This window comes from Manacus candei, unplaced genomic scaffold, assembly GCF_025592945.1.
Source record: "Manacus candei isolate 608988 ecotype Guabito, Panama unplaced genomic scaffold, ASM2559294v1 h1tg000128l, whole genome shotgun sequence".
Taxonomy (NCBI): domain Eukaryota; kingdom Metazoa; phylum Chordata; class Aves; order Passeriformes; family Pipridae; genus Manacus; species Manacus candei.
Window position 1 is genome coordinate 56,025 of NW_026138176.1, and position 20,868 is coordinate 76,892.

Genomic DNA, 20,868 nt, shown 5'->3' on the forward strand with positions numbered 1-20,868 from the left:
GCCGCCCCAGCCCCGCCGCTTCTTTCCGCCTCCCCACGCCCCATCTGGGGCCAGATCTGCTGCCCCGGCAGGTCTTTGCCCCGCACACGAACCTCCCGCATCAGATCCCGGCGGTTTTACCTCCCCGGCCCCGGCCCCGGGTCCTGCCCCCCCAAATCCCGACCCGCGGGATGCGCAGCCCGGCGGGATCAGCCCCGGGATCAGCCCCGGGATCAGCCCCGCGGGATCCGGGCACGCCGAGCCCCCCGAGGGCACCTCCGGGCTCTGCACCCACAACTCCCCCCGGGGGCCCGAAGGCTCCGGGGGCTGCCGGGGCTCCAGAGGGGCAGCTCCAGAGGGGCCTCTGCCCACGGACGGGGCTTTGGCAGCTCCGGGACACGGGCACGGGCTCGGGCAGCGCCCTTGGCTGCACCCAAAGGGCTGGGAAGCAGCCGGGGGGAGTTGGAGCCTCGGCAAACACAACCCGGGCCCCTGCCCAGGCTCAGGGCACGGCTCTGCCTCCCAGGCTGGCCTTGCCCCGGGAAAAAGTCGGCCCAGCTGGGGAAAAGGGGAGCCTGTGGGGTCTGGGGGGCTCAGCAGGGCCGGGGCAGCCCCTGCTCGCCGTGCCCAGCTCTGCCCCAGCCCAGCCCAGGGCTGGCACCGGGGGCTTGGGGGACCCCAAACCGGGCTGAACTGGCCCCAAACCCCACGGGAAGGGCACAGACCCCTTCAAGGGCCCGAGGGTGGCAGAATTGGCCCCCCCCCCTCCTGAGGCCCCTCCATCCTGGCTGCCACCAGCTGCCCAATTCCAGCAGGAAGGAACACTCAGGGCCCTGGAACGTGCATCAGATCTTGGGGAAGAGCTCCCCAATCAGTGGGCACATCCCAGGCCCAGCTAATTGCTGCCCAGGAATGCAGGAACATCCCAGGGGGCCATTAGAGAGCCCTGGGCAGGTCCCACCACCGGCAGGGTGGGCACAGCTCAGCCCCCTGCCCTGGGCTGCCAGCCCTGGCTCTGCTGCCACAGCAGCCCCTGGCCCGTGGCCCAGGGGCACAGGGCAGCAGTCCAGCCCTCCCCGGGCCCTCCTGCACACCCAAAGGGCTGCCCTTGGCACCCCTCGGGGCCTGGGGGCACAAAACCAGGGCCAAAGGGGGCACAGGGACCAGCCCCAGCCCCACACAGACACTCCCAGCCCACCAGGCCACGGACAACGGGGGGTCCAGGCACGTCCAGGGCCACCCAAGGGCAGCAGAAGGGCTTTGACAATCCCAGGGATGGAAAAGGGCAAATCCTGGGCAGAGGGGGCTCAAAGCCTGCTGGGCTGGGCAACAACTGCACATCTGGGAAGAGCAACCCCGTGGGAACACGTCAGATCCTCCTTCCAGCTCAGACACCCCAGGGAGGCCCCTCTGGAGGCCTTTCCATGGCTCAGGGACCCTCTGGGTGAGCTCAGTGTCCCCCCGGGCCGGGCACAGCCCGGCACAGCAACCCGGGAACTGCCCAGGACCCCGCACAGGCCGTGCCTGCCCCAGCCCTGGCAGTGCCCAAGGCCAGGGGAAGGTGTCCCTGCCACCCCCCAGAGCCTGCATTCCCTTCCCACAAACCACTGCCGGGCTGGCAACCAGGGCAACCCCTGCCCGGGGGGAGCCAAGGAAGCGTCTCCACCTCCAGCCCAGGGAATCCTGGAGGGCTCTGGCTTGGAAGGGACATTAAAGCCCAGCCAGTGCCACCCTGCCATGCCAGGGACACCTTCCCCTGGCCCTGCCTGCCCTGGCAGCCCGTTGGCAGAGGGAAACCCTTCCCTGGCTCCCCAGGGCAGGAGCTTGTCCCGGGCTCCCCCAGAGGTGCCAGCAAAGGGCACCAGCCTGGCTTTGGGCCCCCCTGGGCACATCCCGGGGGCTGGGCCGCTGCCTCCGTGCTGCTCCTGCTGTCCCCACCTGCCCGTGGCCCTGCACACCTGCTCATTAAGGGCCCCCAGGACAGGCTGTCCTGGCAGAGCCAAGCTCTGCTGAGCTGGGTGCCCCTGGTTGCATCAGCCATTCCCAAATTCCCAAATTACAGCCTGTGCTTCCCTATCAGGACTGGGAGCCGCTGGGGCCGAGGGCAGGAGTGGCCAGTGGGGCTGGGCCCTGCCCTTGGGATGGGATTGGGATTGGGCTGGTGTTCCCCCAGTGCCCAGCTGGGGCTGCTGAGCCTGCTCTTATCTCCTGGGATCAGCTTGGATCAGGAATTCTCCACCCGGGGCGGGCTGGGGGAGATGCCAGAGATGTCACCCAAAGTGGGCTGAGCAGCCCCAGCGCTTAATGAGGCCGCTAATGAAGGCCTTAATGAGCAGGTGTGCAGGGCCACGGGCAGGTGGGGACAGCAGGAGCAGCACGGAGGCAGCGGCCCAGCCCCCGGGATGTGCCCAGGGGGGCCCAAAGCCAGGCTGGTGCCCTTTGCTGGCACCTCTGGGGGAGCCCGGGACAAGCTCCTGCCCTGGGGAGCCAGGGAAGGGTTTCCCTCTGCCAACGGGCTGCCAGGGCAGGCAGGGCCAGGGGAAGGTGTCCCTGGCATGGCAGGGTGGCACTGGCTGGGCTTTAATGTCCCTTCCAAGCCAAAGCCCTCCAGGATTCCCTGGGCTGGAGGTGGAGACGCTTCCTTGGATCCCCCCGGGCAGGGGTTGCCCTGGTTGCCAGCCCGGCAGTGGTTTGGTGGGAAGGGAATGCAGGCTCTGGGGGGTGGCAGGGACACCTTCCCCTGGCCTTGGGCACTGCCAGGGCTGGGGCAGGCACGGCCTGTGGGGGTCCTGGGCAGTTCCCGGGTTGCTGTGCCGGGCTGTGCCCGGCCCGGGGGAACACTGAGCTCACCCAGAGGGTCCCTGAGCCATGGAAAGGCCTCCAGAGGGGCCTCCCTGGGGTGTCTGAGCTGGAAGGAGGATCCGACGTCTTCCCACGGGGTTGCTCTTCCCAGAAGTGCAGTTGTTGCCCAGCCCAGCAGGCTTTGAGCCCCCTCTGCCCAGGATTTGCCCTTTTCCATCCCTGGGATTGTGGAAGCCCTTCTGCTGCCCTCGGGGGGCCCTGGACGTGCCTGGACCCCCCGTTGTCCATGGCCTGGTGGTCTGGGAGTGTCTGTGTGGGGCTGGGGCTGGTCCCTGTGCCCCCTTTGGCCCTGGTTTTGTGCCCCCAGGCCCCGAGGGGTGCCAAGGGCAGCCCTTTGGGTGTGCAGGAGGGCCCGGGGAGGGCTGGGCTGCTGCCCTGTGCCCCTGGGCCACGGGCCAGGGGCTGCTGTGGCAGCAGAGCCAGGGCTGGCAGCCCCGGGCAGGGGGCTGAGCTGTGCCCACCCTGCCGGTGGTGGGACCTGCCCAGGGCTCTCTAATGGCCCCCTGGGATGTTCCTGCATTCCTGGGCAGCAATTAGCTGGGCCTGGGATGTGCCCACTGATTGGGGAGCTCTTCCCCAAGATCTGATGCACGTTCCAGGGCCCTGAGTGTTCCTTCCTGCTGGAATTGGGCAGCTGGTGGCAGCCAGGATGGAGGGGCCTCAGGAGGGGGGGGGGCCACTTGTGCCACCCTCGGGCCCTTGAAGGGGTCTGTGCCCTTCCCGGGGGGTTTGGGGCCAGTTCAGCCCGGTTTGGGGTCCCCCAAGCCCCCGGTGCCAGCCCTGGGCTGGGCTGGGGCAGAGCTGGGCACGGCGAGCAGGGGCTGCCCCGGCCCTGCTGAGCCCCCCAGACCCCACAGGCTCCCCTTGTCCACAGCTGGGCCGACCTTCCCCCGGGGCAAGGCCAGCCTGGGAGGCAGAGCCGTGCCCTGAGCCTGGGCAGGGGCCCGGGTTGTGTTTGCCGAGGCTCCAACTCCCCCCGGCTGCTTCCCAGCCCTTTGGGTGCAGCCAAGGGCGCTGCCCGAGCCCGTGCCCGTGTCCCCGGGCCCCGTCCGTGGGCAGAGGCCCCTCTGGAGCTGCCCCTCTGGAGCCCCGGCAGCCCCCGGAGCCTTCGGGCCCCCGGGGGGAGTTGCGGGTGCAGAGCCCGGAGGTGCCCTCGGGGGGCTCGGCGTGCCCGGATCCCGCGGGGCTGATCCCGGGGCTGATCCCGGGGCTGATCCCGGGGCTGATCCCGCCGGGCTGCGCATCCCGCGGGTCGGGATTTGGGGGGGCAGGACCCGGGGCCGGGGCCGGGGCCGGGCAGGGCAGGGCAGGTGGGAGAAGCCGTTCCCGGGGGGGTAAAACCGCCGGGATCTGATGCGGGAGGTTCGTGTGCGGGGCAAAGACCTGCCGGGGCAGCAGATCTGGCCCCAGATGGGGCGTGGGGAGGCGGAAAGAAGCGGCGGGGCTGGGGCGGCCCCTCCCAAGCGCTGGGCAGCCCCGGCCCCTCCCTTGGCGGCTTCCCCGCTGCCCCCGGCCCGGGCCGGGGATATAAATCCCCCCGCAGCTCCCGGCCCGGCACAAGCCGCTCCAGCGGGAGAAGCAGCTGCAGCTCCAGCCCCGGCCCCTCCGCCGCCAGCACAGGCACCCCCAGGCTCCAGTCATGGGTAAGAGACCCCCCTGCAGCCCCCACGAGCGGCTCCAGCCCCGCCTGGGCACTGCCCGGTCCCCCCCTGGCACGGGGGGCTGTGCCCCTGCAGGGCCGGGAAGGTGGTACCGAGGGGCACGGGGGGCTGTGCCCCTGCAGGGACGGGAAGGTGGTACCGAGGGGCACGGGGGGCTGTGCCCTGCAGGGACGGGGAGGTGGCACCGATCCTCGGCCCTCGGGGCCGGCGCTGCCCAAGGTGGGGCTTCCCTTTGGCCTCGGGAGCCGCTTCCCCGGGGCTGCGGCTCCGTGCCCGGGGTCGGGGCATCCTCGGGGCACCCGGGATCCCAGGGAACGTGCCAGGCTGGCCCTTCCATGGATCCCCGGCTGTGGGGCAGCTCCGTGCCCGTCTCTGCAGCGGGGAGGGCTCGGGGAGGGCTCGGAGGGGGCGGGAGGGGCCCGAGCGGGCCCGGCCCGGGGATGTCCCCGCCGGCCCCGCAGGGAGGAGGATCCCTGTCCCGGGGCCGGGCCGTGTCCCGGCGGTGCCCGGGGCCAGCCGGGCCGGGGGAAGGTGGCCGGGCTGGGCCCCCTTGGCAGAGGAGCCCCCGGAGGCGCGGGCCCAGCCCAGGCTCCCGTTCTCTGCTCTCCCCCCAGACCGATGCAGAGCTCAGTGCTACGAGTACCCCACGTGCTGCCCCGACGTGGCCAAAGGCAAGTCCCGGGCAGGGGGTGGCGAGGGGGCCGTGGGCGAGGATTTGGTGTCTGTGGGACCCCCGGGAGCCCCTTCCCCAGGGGGGGAAACTCTGGGACCCCTCGGCCGTGCTCCCCTCTCTGGGGCAGCCCCGGGGCCGGGGAGGGGTCGGGGGAGGGTCCAGAGCATCAGTTCGGGGCCGGCTGGGAGTTTTGGCTGCAGCTCTTGCTGTCCTCTCTGCCGGCCCTGGGGGTGTGTTTTAAGCCAAGTTTTGTGTGCCAGCCCCTCGGGAGGAGGTTGCCTACGTGACCTGCACCTACAGATCCACCTGCATCGACCAGCCTGATTTCCTGGCCACCGTGGACCTCAACCCCAGGTCTCCCTGCTATGGCCAGGTACCTGTTCCTCTCTGCTCTTGCTGGGTTGGTGATTTGCTCCTGGTTCTTCTGCTTCAAAGGTCTCCAGGGTCGGGACATTCTCTCTGCTGTGCTGGGGGAAAAGCAGGTTTCTCGTTGGCCCCTCTGCCCCTGCCTTGCACCTCCTCATCTTCCTGCTTCTGCCTCATCCTGCTGCTTGTCCCCTGGTAGGAGTCACCTGGGAAACCTCTGTCCTGTCTTCTCTCCCCTCCCTGGTGTCCTGCACCAGCCAGGGGGGTTTTCTGCTCACAGTCCCACCTTCCTGCTCTCTTCCCACTCTCCCGTGTGCTCCTGGCTCGTCTCCATCTCTGTATCAGCTCTGAGTCACTTCCCAACTCCCTTCCAGAGGATCCTGGCGTGGTTGTGAGCCCTGGAGCACGAGCTGGGGATCACCTGGCAGGAGGGGAACGTGGGGGTGTCCCAGGGGGTTCAGGTGTCCTGGAGCAGATTCCAGCAGGTTTCTCTCGTGCTGAGATGTCAGGGGTGTTCCCTCGGGCTGCCCTGTGCCCATCCCAGCTGGCACACGGGCATTCCCCTGCCCCTGGAGGCTGCCAAGGCACAGTCACACATCCAGGGTGCAGAGATCACCCGAGCAGCCCATGGCTACAAGTGCCCTGAAGGAAAAGTCCCTCCCAAGCCAGAACAGGCTCCTGAACAATCCCAGTGCATTTTAAAGTCCCTCCTGGGGAGGAGTTTGCAGAGCAAAGCCCCGGCTCTGTCAGGAGGAGGAACATCCCTTCTCCCCGGGTGTGTTCTCCTGGATTGCAGTGGGATGGGCTGAGGAGTGCTGGGCTCAATCCCCCTCTGGCAGAGCAGTGCCCAGGGCAGGGAGCAGCGTTGTCCCCCCGGCTGTGCCCGGGCAGTGCCAGCCCCTGGCCAGGGAGGCCCCCGAGAGCCCCAGGCCCTGGCAGCAGCAGGGCTGGTGCGGTGCCTCCCCCCTAACTGTGCCTTGGCTGCCGCAGGTGATCCACCGGCTGCCCATGCCCAACCTCAAGGACGAGCTGCACTGCTCGGGGTGGAGCTCTGGCTGCGGCTGCTTTGACACGGGCACCGCCAGGAGGAACAAGCTGGTGCTGCCCTGTCTGATTTCCTCCCGCATTTACGTGGTGGATGTGGGCTCCCAGTGCCGGGCCCCCAAGCTGTGCAAGGTATGCCCGGGGGGACGCCAGCCCGCTGGCAGGGAGTTGGCAACTGGGGCTTCTGGGGCGCTGCCCGGGCACCGAGGGCTCTCTGCTCAGCTTCTCTCGCAGCCTGGCCTGGCAGAGCCGGCACAGTTTCCCTCTGGGCTCTGTCCTTGCCGCTCCAAGGAGGGCTTCCCCCGTCCTTTGTGCCCACGGGGAAGCCCTGGGAGTGCCCAGCACCCCCTGCCTGCCCCCCAAAGAGGGGGGGGTCCCGGGAGCTGCTCTGAGCTGGGAGTTGCTGCAGGGGCAGCTCAGGGGCTTCTGTGCCCTCCTGGGGAGGAGCAGCCCCAGCCAGGGGGGCTGTGGGAGGGAGAACTGCGGGAGCAGCAGGGATGGCAGGAGCCTGGGATGGCCCAGGGTTGGACTGGAGGCCTCAGAGGGGTTTGCCAAGGCCGAGGGTCCCGTGGGGGCGAGGGAGGAGCGGAGCAGTGGGGGCTGAAGGGGGGGTGTGTGGCTTTGGCAGACGATCGAGCCGGTGGACGTGTTCTGGAAGTGCAACAAGGGCTACCTGGCGGTGACCCACAGCCTGCCCAACGGGGACGTGCTCATCGCCAACACGGGAGACCCCGCGGGCAACGGCAAAGGTACCTTGTCCCGCCCCCGTTCCCAGAGCTGCGCTTCCCGTGGGGAAAAGCGGAGCGTGGACGGATCCCACCCCCCCGGTGTGTCCCAGGTGGCTTCGTGGTGCTGGACGGGGAGAGCCTGGAGCTGAAGGGCAACTGGGAGAACGAGTGCGAGGCCCCCCCGACGGGCTACGACTTCTGGCTGCAGCCGCGGCACAACGTGCTGGTCAGCTCTGCCGGGGCGGTGCCCAGACGGGCGGGCCGGGGCTTCAACCCCGACGACCTGAAGAAAGGTGCGGGCCCGGGGCCGGCGGGGCGGGGGCGGCGCTGCCCGAGGCCCGGGGGGTGCGGGGGGCGCGGGGGGCAGGCGGATTTCCCCCCCGGGCCCCTTTTCCCCGGGGGCCGTGCGGCCTCTCCCGCGGCTCCCGCGGCCTTTTCCTGCGTTCTGGGGAGGGCTGGGGGGGCTCGGGCCGCCCCCCCGCCCCGTGCTGAGCCCCCTTGGCCGCCCCTCAGGGGTCTTCGGGCGCCGCCTGAACGTGTGGAACTTGTCGTGCCGCAGCCTCACCCAGTGCTTCGACCTGGGCGAGGACTCGCTGCCCCTGAGCGTGAGATTCCTGCACAACCCCGACGCCGCCGAGGGCTACGTGGCCTGTGCCCTCAGCGGGGTCACCTACCGCTTCTACAAGTGCGAGGTGGGCACGGGCACCCCGGGCAGGAGGGGGCTGTGCGGAGGGGCCGGGGCTGGGCTGGGCCCCTCAGGGGGACAGAGGGGAGCCCCCGGGCTGGGGGGCACGGGGGGGGCTCAGGGGGCCGTGTTTGTGTGCAGAGAGACAACTGGGCCGTGGAGGAGGTGATTCGCATCCCGCCCAAGGAGGTGTCGGGCTGGATCATGCCCAAGATGCCAGGTTGGTGGGACCCCCTCGGGGCCTTCCTTCTCCCTCCCCGAGCCCTGGGCAGTGCAGGCTGGCAAAGCCTGGCTGAGCCCCAGGCCTGGCTGAGCCCCGAGCCCCTGCCCCGTGCTGGGGCTGTCCCTGAGCCGTGTCCCTGTCGCAGCCTTCACCGTGGACCTGCTCATCTCCCCGGACGACAGGTTCCTGTACCTCAGCAACTGGATCCACGGGGACATCCGGCAGTACGAGCTCTCCAAGAACTGCAAGCCCCGGCTGGTGGGGCAGGTGAGGGGGGCACGGGGGGCCGGGGGGGTGGGGACACGCCGGGGACACGCCAGGGACACGCCAGGGACACGTGTGTGCCACTGCCCCCCTGCAGGTGTTCGTGGGGGGCAGCATCCTGCGAGGGGGCCCCGTGACCGTGTGTAGGGACGAGGAGCTCAAGTGCCAACCCGAGCCCCTGGTGATCAAGGTGAGTGCTGGAGACCTGGCAGGGGAGGCACCGCTCTGTCCTGAGCCTCATCTGCTCCTGTTCCTGCTCCTACCATGCTCCTTCTCTTCCTCCTGCTCTGCTCCTTCTCTGCTCCTGCTCTGCTCATGATCTGCTCCTGCTCCTCCTCTGCTTCTTCTCTTTCTCCTCTGCTCCTGCTCTGCTCCTTTTCTTCCTCTTGTTCAGCTCCTTGTCCTGCTCCTTCTCTGCTCCTTCTCCTTCTCCTGTTCTGCTCCTTTTCTGTCCCTGCCCTGTTCCTTTTCTTCCTCCTGTTCAGCTCCTTCTCCTGCTCCTTCTGCTGCCCCTGCCCCGCTCGTGCCCCCCCCAGCCCCAGTAACTCCCAGTTCCCCCCAGTGCAAGCGGATTTACGGCGGCCCCAGCAAGCTGCAGCTGAGCCTGGACGGGCGCCGGCTCTACGTCACCAACTCCTTCTACAGCACGTGGGACAAGCAGTTCTACCCCACCATGGTCAGGTGGGCAAACGGGGGGGCAAAAGGGGCTCCTGGGCATGGGGGAGGCTCTGCAGGGCCGGGGGGGCAGAGGGGGGCCCAGGGGGAGAGGGGCGGTGCCCCCCGGGCTCTGGGGGTCGGGGCTGTGCCAGAGCATCTCCCGGGATCCCGCAGAGCTCGGGATGGAGCCCAGCACACGAGGATCTCCGGCCCGGGGCGGTGCCAGCCTGGCCTGGCACGTCCTGCCCGGGGCACCTGCGGCCCGGGGCACATCCTGCCCGGCGCTGGGCTCGTGTCCGGGGGGCACTGAGGGCCGGGAGCGGAGCTGAGCCTCGGCTCCTGGTGCCGGGGCCGTTCCCTGGAGCCCCCCGGGGCGGGATGGGCCGTGCCCAGAGCTGCCCCTCGTGCCCCCCAGGGAGGGCTCCGTGATGCTGCAGATCGACGTGGACACGGAGAAGGGAGGCCTGGCCGTCAACAAGAACTTCCTGGTGGATTTTGGCAAGGAGCCCAACGGGCCCTGCCTGGCCCACGACATTCGCTTCCCCGGCGGCGATGCCACCTCCGAGATCCTGCCCTAGGAGGGAGCCCGGGCCGGCTCCGCCCTTCCCTCCCCCTGCAGTGCCCCTGCTGGGACAGGGCGGCGGCTGAGGGGCTTTGGGGTCCCTTTGGGGTCCCGGCTGAGGGGCTTTGGGGTCCCTTTGGGGTCCCGGCTGAGGGGCTTTGGGGTCCCGGCTGAGAGGCTTTGGGGTCCCAGCTGATGGGTTTTTGGGTCCCAGGTAATGGTCTTTGAGGTCCCGGCTGAGAGCTTTGGGGTCCCAGGTGATGGGATTTGGGGTCCCAGCTGAGAGCTTTGGGGTCCCGGGTGAGGGGCTTTGGGGTCCCCGCTCCTCCCTCCACTCCCAATTCCCTCCCCCCGAGCTCAGGGAGCTCGAACCCCCCCCCAGCCTTGTGCGGCCAAACCAGTGCAGACACACGAGCCCAGTTCCCATTCCCAGCTGGCCAGGGCGGGACCAGCCCGGGCAGGATCCAGGAGTGATCCTGGGGCAGAATCCAGGCTCCATCCCGGGCAGGCTCCAGGCTCTATTCCAGGCAGACTCCAGGCTCCATCCCCTTGCTGGCTCCAGATTCCAGGCTCCAGGAGTGATCCCAGGCAGGCTCCAGGAGTGATCCCAGGCAGGCTCCAGGAGTGATCCCTGGGAAGCTCCAGGCTCCATCCCAGGCAGACTCCAGATTCCAGGCTCCATCCCAGGCAGATTCCAGGAGTGATCCCTGGGAAGCTCCAGGCTCCATCCCCTGGCTGGCTCCGTGCAGGGGGTGCAGCCCCAGCCCCGGGGCAGGTCCCGGCAGTGCCACACTCCTGTCCCAGCCCTGCCCTGCTGTTCCCACAGCCCCAGGGGCCCCGGGAAGGGGCTCAGCTCCCCGGGAGGCTCCCGAGCTCCTGGGCACAAAGGGCAGTGCCCGGTTCCACCCAGTTCCCCCTCTGGACGGGCCCTTCCCAAGGGGTTTGCCCTCCTGGCCCCCGTCCCAGCGGCTCCTGTCCCAGCTGGAGGAGCTGCCAGGGCTGGGTTGGGAAGAGGGGCCCGTTTGCTGACACTGGTTTGCTCTTGTCCTGCTTTCAATGCCAATAAAACCCTTGGTTGCATCAGCTGGGCCTCCTTGTGTCTCCTTTGCCATGGAGGGCAGGGAAAACAAGCCCCAGCAGGGGTCTGGGAGAAGATCAGGCTTGGGAAAACCCCTCAGACAGGACCCTGGTTGGGCAGGGACCCTCTTTGTCCTCCTGCAAGTTTCTGGTAGGAATTGTCTTTGCTTGGTTCTTTTTCTGGTGTGGATTCTCCCAGCCGGTTGTTTTTATGGGATTTCTGTCCCTTTGATGTATTCTAATGGGTTTGGGAGCCAGCCCAGGGCAATCCCTTGTGTTTGGGAAGTGGTTGCCTCGCTCCTGGATGTCAGGATGCTGCTTCCAGCTTGACCAGTTTACCCATGGACAGCCCAGTCTGAACACACTCAGGGCACAGTGAATTCAGGGCTTTCACCCCAAGTTCTCTTCCTACACTTCATGTGTTGGCAAACTGACCTCAGTCCCTTGGGAATTCTCAGTTCTCCTTCCCCCTCAGTGTTTCCCCAAATCCAGAGGGAACTGTGGGAGTTGCAGACCCTCCTCCTGCTCTCCAGGTGCTGCTGAGGACGTGGAATCCTTGTCAGGTAGTTTGTGGTCCAGGGAAAAGCAGGACCTGAAATTCCAGGTGGAGGAAGAGGCAGTCCTTGGAGCAGTTCTGATGGAGAGGGTGCAGCCTGCCCTCCCCTGGCCACGGGCAGAGCAGGTGCCTTTTCCAAGGGCAGACTCGCAGTTCCATCGGAACCCCAAAGAAAAAGGACACACATTTGTCAGACAAACGACAGTGACCTCACAGCTGTGGCCTCTGAGACACAAAATGCCAAAATGCCTGAAAGACCAAAAGAAAAAAAGTACCTCCAGCTGAGCTGAAGGGTGATTTTATTGCTGATTTTTTGTGGCATTGATGCAGGGACACAGGAGTGAGATGGAAGTGAGAGCTCAGGAAGAGAAATCTGAATTCAGACAGCGGGCAAAGCTCCAGGGGCCCTGATCCTCCTGGTGACGAAGGGAAGGTTTGGGAAGCTCTGGGAGGGGATGGAGCAGCCCCAGGAGGATGGTCAGAGCCAGATGTCCGAGGTGCAGTCCCCCCCAGGGTATCTCATCTCGTGGGCCAGCGCCGGCCCGTCCGGCTCCTTCCCAAAATCCACCAGGAAGTTTGGGTTCACTGCCAGCCCCCCTCTCTCGGTGTCCACGTCGATCTGCAGCAGGACAGAGCCTTCCCTGCCAAAGGCACGAGCAAACAGGCGCTGGGGGAAGGGGCTGGGGCGTTAATTGCCTTGTTAATTGGTTAATAACCGAGCCCAGGGCTCCTTACCGGAGCAGGTCGGGGTAGAACTGCTTGTCCCAGCCGCTGTACAGGGAGTTGGTGACGTACAACCTCTTCCCATCCAGGCTCAGCTGCAGCATCTGAGGCCCACCTGGAACCTTCTTGCCCTGAAATTTGGGGAGGACGAGGGGCTCAAGCCAAGCTGGATAAAGGAGATGTGGCCACAAGGAGAAAGGAAACAGCCCTGCTCGGAGAGATCCGAAATTCTCGGGGCAGGAACGTCAAATCCACGGCTTTGGGGAGGGAACAGTTTTTACTGGGAGTCTTTTTCCTTCTTAACAGGAGCCTTGGAGTCACTGCAGGTGAGTTCCACTTAATTCACACAGTTAACCAGGTGAAAAGGTAAGGGTGAAGGATGTGGAGCTTCCCGGAGTTGTTTTCACAAAATCACGGAATTATTAAGGTTGGAAAAGCCCTCTGAGATCACCAAGCCCAGCTGTTCCCCCAGCACCACCAAACCACGTGCCCAGGTGCCACATCCACACGTTTCCCCAACGCTTCCAGGGGTGGTAGTTCCACCACTGCCCAGCTTTGGTGGCCAACAGGTTTTAGTCAGACCCCCTTCAGTCCTCCCACACCCTGAGACCTTCCACAGGCAGCTCAGTGGGAAATGTCAGGTCAGTGGTTGAACTTTAGAGGGCTTTGCCAACCTTAACGATTCCATGACTTTTTTTTTTAGGCTGAGAAGGGAAGATTGAGGTTGGATATCAGGGATACATTCTTCCCTGTGAGGGTGGTGAGGCCCTGGCACGGACGTGGCACCTGCCCGGGCCATCAAGGTGTAATTACCTTTAAATATTGGGCACCTTCCAGTGGATTAGAATCAGCTGGGAACACTGACCTGGATGACAAAGGGCTCTGGCTGACACTGCAGCTCCTTGTCCTCCAGCACAGTCACAGGGCCCCCCCTGGCAATGCTGCCCCCCAGGAAGACCTGTGGGCAGGGAAGGGGGGAGAACAGGCAGAGAACAGGCAGGGAACGGGGCTAAAACCCCGGAGCCAAAGCAAAGTGGGGCCTTTCTCCCCTTGGAGAAAGGAGGACCCCCCTCCTGAGCTGACCCCCAGGTGGGCAGGGGGGGTCTGTCCTCACCTGCCCCACGAGGCGGGGCCGCCGGGGGTCGGAGATGTCGTACTGCCGCACGTCCCCGTGCAGCCAGTTGCTGAAGTACAGGAACCTGTCGTCCAGGGAGATCAGGATGTCAGTGATGAGGCCTGCAGGAGGGAATCCCAGGGCTGAGCCAGCAGGATCAGCACCAAACCAGCCCCAGTCCTGTTCTCTGCCAAAGCTCTGCTCACAGAAGCTCAAAGTCATGAGAGCAGGAGGGACACAACCCACCCTGGAATCCCAGGGCCTGCTCCAAGCAGGTTCAGGATGCTCCAAGCATTCCCAGGATATATTCCTGGACACCCTCAGGCCCAAACTCCCAAGGATTCTTCTGGAGAAAGTGACCCCAAGCATTGGAGCAGCGTGGGAGCAGAGCACAACCTCATCCGGTCACCTCAGAACCTCCCCCCCCTAAATTTGGTCTTTTTTTTGCCATTTGAGGACAAAATGAGGCCAAAAGCTGCTCTGGAGCAGGGAACTGATGAGGAGAACATCCCATTTCTTTCCCAACACGGTCCCACCAACCAGGCATGTCCGGGAGGAGCCATCCTTGCACCTTCTTGCTGGGCACTTCGATCACCTTCTCCGCTGCCCAGTCCCCTTTCTGCAGGAGGGAACACGGAATTCTTATCTCAGGAGCCACTAAATCCTGGAATATCCCGAGCTGGAAGGGACCCACGAGGGTCCTCAAGGTCCAGCTCCTGGTGGTTGCTTTGCTGAGCTCCAGAGGGCTCAGCTGGGCTGGGCAGAGGGAGGAGAACTGGGCAGTGGGATTTATTTACCAGGGGCTGCACAGGGGGGGATTCACACAGGGAGTGTTGCTGAGGGTGGTAACAGTATTCCCAGAGGGAATGTTACTGGTTTTCCTATGGAACAGTATCTCAAAGTGCTCTGGGGTCTCCAGGCTACACTCCCCTGTCCCTCCCTCCTCTACCTTCAGGTCTCCCCTACACTTCCAAAGGCCAGCAGGGAGCACCTTCCAGGATCCCATCCCTGGTGAGCCCATCCCTGTGGGAATGCAGAGGCTCTCCCAACCCAACCCAACCCAACCCCTCCCTGACCCCATCCCTGTGGGATGCAGAGGCTCCCCCAACCCAACCCAACCCCTTCCAGAATCCCATCCCTGTGGGATGCAGAGGCTCCTGCTCCCATCCCTGTGGGATGCAGAGGCTCCCCCAACCCAACCCCTCCCTGATCCCATCCCTGTGGGATGCAGAGGCTCCTGATCCCATCCCTGTGGGATGCAGAGGCTCCCCCAATCCAACTCAACCCCTTTCCAGGATCTCATCCCTGTGGGATGCAGAGGTTCCTGATCCCATCCCTGTGGGATGCAGAGGCTCCCCCAACCCAACCCCTCCCTGCTCCCATCCCTGTGGGATGCAGAGGCTCCCTGATCCCATCCCTGTGGGATGCAGAGGCTCCCCCAACCCAACCCAACCCCTTTCCAGGCTCCCATCCCCGGGGATGGGATTCCCTGTGGGATGCAGAGGCCCCCAGGTCCCCCACCTGTGTCCTGTGGAAGCGCTGCACGGCCCCGCTCAGGGCACAGCCCACGAAGCCCTCGCCCGCCGCCGGCTCGTGCAGGAACCGGATCTCCAGAGGGATGGAGCCCTTCCCCAAATCCAGGGCCTGCAGCAGCCTGTGGCTGCTCCAGTCCCACACGTTGATGTGGCGCCCGTAGAGCCCTGGGAGATCAGGGTGGGGCAGGAACCGGCACGGGAAACGTTCATTTAACGGAGGATTTGAGGGAATAATTTCATTTTGAAGGAATAATTTCATTTTTAAGGGGTTTTCCTCACCTTTCTCCACGTCAGCGGGGTCGAACCCGTCCCTCAGGGCCTTTGGGACCCCCCACTCCGTGCTCAGCAGGACGTTGTGCCGGGGTTGGTACCAGAAGTCGTAGCCCAGGGAAGGGACCTTCTCCCCCTTTTCCCAGTTTCCTTTCACCTCGAAGGTCTCTCCGTCCAGCAGGATAAAGCTCCCTGGCACAGACCCCAAAAAGAAGTGTTGGGAGACATTCACAAAGCTTTAAAGAGGAGAAATAATTTAAATAGCTGTTTTCTGATATGCAACCCTACACTGGAAGAATATTTTGTGATCCTGGCTTTGTTTTTTGTCCTTCAAGGAATATTTTGTGATCCTGGTTCTGTTTTTTGTCCTTCAAGGAATATTTTGTGATTCTGGCTTTGCTTTTTGTCCTTCAAGGAATATTTTGTGATCCTGGCTTTGCTTTTGTACTTCAGTGAATGTTTTGTGATTCTGGTTTTGCTCTTGTGGCCTAAAGCAAACAAACCCTGGGTTTTTAGAGGCTTTTATCACATGACAATGAATTTTTTTAAGGTCCAGTTTGCTGGACTCCTGGAGGAGTCACCTCTGGTTTTCTTGGATTGCCACCAGTATCCTTGAATTCTGATAATTCCTACTCAATCCTGATAAATCCTACTCCCAATAATCACCTACTGAGGGACATGTTTGCCTCTGACCCAGTAGGAAAACCCCTGGGAAAAGGAGGAGGATTCCTTTCCTCCCATATTTCTCCTAATTCCTTCCAGCCATCAGGTGGAAAAAGTAACAAAATTTACAGGCAAGAACCCTCCTGAAGTTTTAAAATAAGAAATGCAACCTGGAACAACCTGAAAAGTGTATTTAGAGGTGGATAAACGATGTCTGGGATTGTTCTGGGCTCTTAAAATAAAGATTTTAAAAGTTCTGCTTTTGCAGCCCGGGCCTGGGGAGAAGGATCCAGGAATCCTTTCCCTGGAGCAAGGAGGGACAGGAATCCTTTCCCTGGAGCAAGGAGGGACAGGAATCCTTTCCTGGAGTGAGGAGGGACAGGAATCTTTCCCTGGAGCAAGGAGGGCCAGGAATTCTTTCCCTGGAGCAAGGAGGGCCAGGAATCCTTTCTCTGGAGCAAGGAGGGCCAGGAATCCTTTCCTGGAGTGAGGAGGGCCAGGAATCCTTTCCTGGAGTGAGGAGGGCCAGGAATCCTTTCCTGGAGCAAGGAGGGCCAGGAATCCTTTCTCTGGAGCAAGGAGGGCCAGGAATCCTTTCCTGGAGTGAGGAGGGCCAGGAATCCTTTCCTGGAGCAAGGAGGGCCAGGAATCCTTTCCTGGAGCAAGGAGGGCCAGGAATCTTTCCCTGGAGCCAGAGGGGGGGCTCAGCACCTTTGCCATTGCCAGCAGGGTCCCCCAGGCAGCTGATCAGGATGTCCCCCGAGCCCAGGCAGTGGGAGGTGTGAGGGTTGGCCGCGTTCCCCTTCCCGAACAATTCCGTCGGCTCCACCACCTGGAACGGGGAGGCACAGACAGGAAAACCCAAAGAATTCCACGTGGGAAAACCAGGAATTCAGACTCAAACCTCTCTCTGCCAGGTCTGTGTCTCTGCCAAACGAACCCTGGGGCAGCAGAGGGTTTATTTTGGGGAAATTTCAATCATTTCCACGAAAAAAAGAGATGTAAAGAAATGTTCATTTTGACATATTTAAAATGTTTCCTTAATTTTTTGCTGTTCAAAAAAGCACGTGTTTGGGAACCAAGGGTTACAAATCAAAGGGGGGGTGTCCCTTCTGGGTTTGATCATGGAAAATCCAACAGAAATTTGAATTTAGCCCTGGAAAACATAGTCAGCAGAATGTGCCTCTTGTAGTCAAAAACAGTAATTTTGACTGAAATACTGCAGAGGTAGGTTGGGAACTTTTTAAATTAATTTTAAATTAATTTAAAATCCACCACATTTACTTGTGTTTCTTTGGGACAATAGTTTTGTGTGGAGTTTATCAATAAAAGCTCCCAGGAGTCCCTAATTAATGCTGGACAGAGGTTTCCATGAATGTTCTGGAAGCTGGAATCCTTGGAATCTCTTGGGTATTAAAAAAAAAAAAAAGAGAAATAAAACTGTGATGTGAACCTTGTGGAGCCTGGGAGCCCTGGGGTCTGTTCCCACATCCACCACGTAGATCCTGGAGGAGATGAGGGCTGGAAGGATGAGGAGATTCCTGCTTTTCCTGGAGTCCCCAAAGCAGCTGCTGCAGGTGTTCCAGCCCGAATGGTGCAGCTCATCCTGCAGGTTGGGCATGGGCAGGCGGTGGATCACCTGGAAAACAGGGAGAGCAGGGAGATCAGGGCTCCAGAGCCAGGGTGGGTCACCTGGAAAACAGGGAAAGCAGGGAAATCAGGGCTCCAAAGCCAGGGTGGATCAGGGAAATCCTGGAAATCCTGGAAATCAGGGCTCCAAACCCAGCCTGCTTCCATGGATCACCTGGAAATCAGGGAAATCAGGGCTCCAAACCCAGGGTGGATCACCTGGAAATCAGGGAAGGCCTGGAAATGAGGGAAAGCCTGGAAATCAGGGCTCCAAACCCAGCCTGCCTCCACGGATCACTTGGAAATCCTGGAAATCCTGGAAATCCTGGCTCCAAACCCAGCCTGCTTTGGGGTTTTTTCCCCCAGGCAAAGAAAAGGGTCTCAATGGCAAGGAAATGGGTCGTTGTGTCCCAGTGGGAAGGCACAAAAGGAGGAGGAAAGGGCTGTTTGTCAGGCAGGAATCGGTGAAATCCAGGGATTAGGTTGTGATTCCTGCTGTGTGGGGGGGTGAGATGTCCCAAGGAACTCCCAAACCTTCCAGGGCTGAACGTTCACACACACACAAAAAAAAAGAGAAATATTAAAAACGCCCTGGAAGGGCCTCGAGAAAAAGGAGAAATGTTAATTTTGGAGTAAGAAAATTTAAAGCAGAGGTTTTTGTGGCTTTCCCTACACAAATATTTACTTGTCAAGGGATCCAAATATTCCCCCCCCAGCAGGTACCTGGCAGTAGTGGGGGGATTTGGGGTCCACATCCACCGTGGCCAGGTAGTCAGGTTTTTGGATGCCCGTGTTCCTGTAGATGCAGGGCAGGTAGAGCAGCTCCTCCCGGGGACCTGGGGGCACAGAGGCACCAAAAAACCTCAGTTTTACAAAAAAAAACCGTGAGGGTTTCACCTGTCTGGGAGTTGGGATTCTTCCCAGGAGGTAAAGCTGAGGGTTGCCTTTGCTTTTTGCTTTTTATAAAGGAGGCCTTTGTATTTTATATATTTTATGTATTTTATATATTTTATATATTTATATGTTTTATATATTTTATATATTTTATATGTTTTATATATTTTATATATTCTGTATGTTTTATATGTTTTAAATATTTCATATACTTTATATATTTCACATTATATATTTCATATCCTTTACATATTTCATATACTTTATATATTTCATATATTTTATATATTTCACATACTTTATATATTTCACATATTTTTATATATTTCATATACTTTATTTCACACACTTTTTATATTTCATATACTTTCTATATTTCATATACTTTCTATATTTCACATACTTCATATATTTAATATACTTTATATATTTCACATACTTTATACATTTCACACACTTCATATATTTAATATACTTTATATATTTTATATATTTCATATATTTCACATACTTTATACATTCATATACTTTAAATATTTCACATTATATATTTCATATACTTTCTATATTTCACACATGCCTCTCAGGGAGGCATCCACCTTGCCTTCCCCTAATTCCAAAACAATTCCACTGCTGCTGGCCTGGATTTTTGGGAAAGCTGTCCCAGAACTTGCCTTTCATGGCATCCAGAGGACTTGCATATCCTGGCCCACAGGCTCCACATTTTGCTGATTGGAGAGAGAGGAAAAAAATCCAATTATTTCAACATCTGTAAGAGGACTGTGGGGTTTGCACGGAGAGGGGGAGGAATTTGAACTCCAGGTTTTTTAATTGCTGGCTCCAGGGTCATTCCAGCTCCTGGAAACATCCATGGGGTGATGCTCCATCCTCAGGAAAAATGGGAAGTTGGGGCCTTCCAGGAGTTCAGCCTCCCCTTTTCAGAGCACTTTTGTCTGTGCCAGAGGTCTGGGATGTGGGAAAAGGGTGTCCAGTATTTGAGGGAGCTGCTGGGCACTGAGGAGACAGAATTCCCAACAGAATTCCCAAGGGGAACAACCCCCGTGGTTATTCCTGGGAAGCCTCTGGGCTTTCCCTGCACAGAAATGCTGCAGGAGTGGGGATTTTTTGGTTTTTTTCAGGATTTTTTTTTTACGATGGAACATTTATATCTTGGTGCTTTGCTAAGCACCAACATTCCCACCAGGATACACATTCCTGCCCAGCCAGAATCGCTGGTTTTCTACCCAATCGATGGTTTTTAACCCGGGCAGAACCATGTTTTTTACCCAAACCCTCCAACCCTTCCCTGTTTTGCAGCCCCAAGGTGACAGAATTCCTGGCAAACCGCACAACATTTCACAATCGATCGTCCAAACTCTTTAGTCCCTCCCTCTGCTTCCTGTCCCCGGAGCCAAAATGGAAATCGGGGGGGTCTGTCCTTAAAAATACCCATCAAATAGAAGCAAAAAAGGTCAATTCAGGTCCTCCCTCCCCCAAAATCTCCCTCAGCGTTCCGTGCCCGCGATCAGCGAGCGTTTATTTGGGTTTTAAACACTTAATTAGAGCCCAACAGGCGTTCGGGGGTGGGATCGGAGCTCCTCGTTCCAAACCCGCGGAGGGTTCGATGAAAAAGGAACGGGAAAGGCTGAACCCCCCACCCCGATCCCAAATCCCGGCGGGATCCGCGCCTGGATGCGGGGCTGGAGCTCTTACCCATGGTGGAGAGGCTGGGAATGGAAGTTGGGCCGCCCGGAGAGGGATTTGGTGGAGCCGAGAGGGCTCTGAAGGGGCGGGCGGGCCCGGGGGAGCGGCCAAGGGGAGGATCCAGGGAAGGAGCCGCGGCCGGAGCTCGGGAAGGACAAAAGTCCAACCTGGAGTCCCCTCGGGAAGGACAAAAGTCCAACCTGGAGTCCCCTCGGGAAGGACAAAAATCCAACCTGGAGTCCCCTCGGGAAGAGCGGAGGGAACTTCTGTGCCCCGCCGCTGCCGCGCGTTCCACCTGCGCCTCCTCCTTTTCCTGGGAATCTCGCAGCTTTTCTGCTCAAAAACTCGGGATTCTGCCCAAAAACTCGGGATTCTGCTCAAAAACTCCGGGAATGCCAGCCCGGATCCCAGTTACTGCAACAGTAACGCACCGAGCGGGGCAGCTCCGGAAAAGAAAACTCGCCCGCTGGAAAAAAAAACACCCGGGAATTCCCTCTCGGAGAAGATCCTTTCAAGTTCGGCCGCTGCCCCGAGGGCTGGAAAATCGGGATTTCGCTCTCGATTCCAGCTGGGATCGGCTCAACTGGCCCTGATGAGAATTACTCCGCTGTTTCCCGGGGAGTTTTTCCAAGGAATGCGCTCGGTTTTCCCGGGGAAATGTTTCCTCTCTCACTTCCAGAAGCGTTTTCAGGAGGGGATCCCACATTTCACCCCCCTGTCCCACTTCCCAGGAACCACCAGGAAGAGCAGAAAACACGACTGGGATCGTCCTTTTATTGCTGGAGAGGTTTAAAGTTATTATTGGTATTTTTTAGCAAGAGAACCACGTGCATTTATCACTTTTTTTGGGGGGATTTCCCTCACCCCCCCTCGGGCACAGCTCCAACGATTCCCAAAGCCTTTTGTGCATCCAGCGTTTGGGAATTAATCCCATCCAAGTGTCATCCCCGAGATTCCTTTAGCGGAGGAGAATCCTTTCATCAACACCTTGGCATTCCT

The 20,868-nt window shown here is 60.7% G+C and overlaps 2 protein-coding genes across 2 annotated transcripts; one reads left to right on the forward strand and one right to left on the reverse strand.

Moving 5' to 3' along the window:
- Window positions 1–6,549: 6,549 nt before the first annotated feature.
- LOC127462407 (methanethiol oxidase-like) lies at window positions 6,550–9,833 on the forward strand. Its single transcript, XM_051771003.1, has 9 exons — window positions 6,550–6,717; window positions 7,214–7,334; window positions 7,424–7,606; window positions 7,827–8,005; window positions 8,140–8,218; window positions 8,367–8,488; window positions 8,583–8,675; window positions 9,048–9,166; window positions 9,558–9,833. The coding sequence occupies exons 1-9, from the start codon at window positions 6,550–6,552 to the stop codon at window positions 9,718–9,720; spliced, it is 1,227 nt and encodes a 408-aa protein (XP_051626963.1). The 3' UTR covers window positions 9,721–9,833.
- Window positions 9,834–11,592: 1,759 nt separating this feature from the next.
- LOC127462406 (methanethiol oxidase-like) lies at window positions 11,593–20,326 on the reverse strand. Its single transcript, XM_051771001.1, has 13 exons — window positions 20,103–20,326; window positions 19,879–20,036; window positions 18,840–18,893; window positions 17,995–18,107; window positions 17,096–17,281; window positions 16,354–16,474; window positions 14,989–15,171; window positions 14,696–14,874; window positions 13,715–13,793; window positions 13,175–13,296; window positions 12,926–13,018; window positions 12,073–12,191; window positions 11,593–11,978 (listed from the first exon to the last, which is right to left on the reverse strand). The coding sequence occupies exons 2-13, from the start codon at window positions 19,880–19,882 to the stop codon at window positions 11,816–11,818; spliced, it is 1,416 nt and encodes a 471-aa protein (XP_051626961.1). The 5' UTR covers window positions 19,883–20,036; window positions 20,103–20,326; the 3' UTR covers window positions 11,593–11,815.
- Between the last annotated feature and the right edge of the window lie 542 nt (window positions 20,327–20,868).

Coding starts and splice junctions, on each gene's coding strand:
- LOC127462406 (XM_051771001.1), bottom strand. Junction 16,475..17,095: donor GGGCTCCCAGGCTCCACAAG/GTTCACATCACA, acceptor TCCCCGTTCCAG/GTGGTGGAGCCGACGGAATT. Junction 12,192..12,925: donor CAGAGCCCTTTGTCATCCAG/GTCAGTGTTCCC, acceptor CCCAAATTTCAG/GGCAAGAAGGTTCCAGGTGG.
- LOC127462407 (XM_051771003.1), top strand. CDS start 6,550: ATGCCCAACCTCAAGGACGAGCTGCACTGCTCGGGGTGGAGCTCTGGC. Junction 8,006..8,139: donor ACCGCTTCTACAAGTGCGAG/GTGGGCACGGGC, acceptor GTTTGTGTGCAG/AGAGACAACTGGGCCGTGGA. Junction 8,676..9,047: donor CCGAGCCCCTGGTGATCAAG/GTGAGTGCTGGA, acceptor AGTTCCCCCCAG/TGCAAGCGGATTTACGGCGG.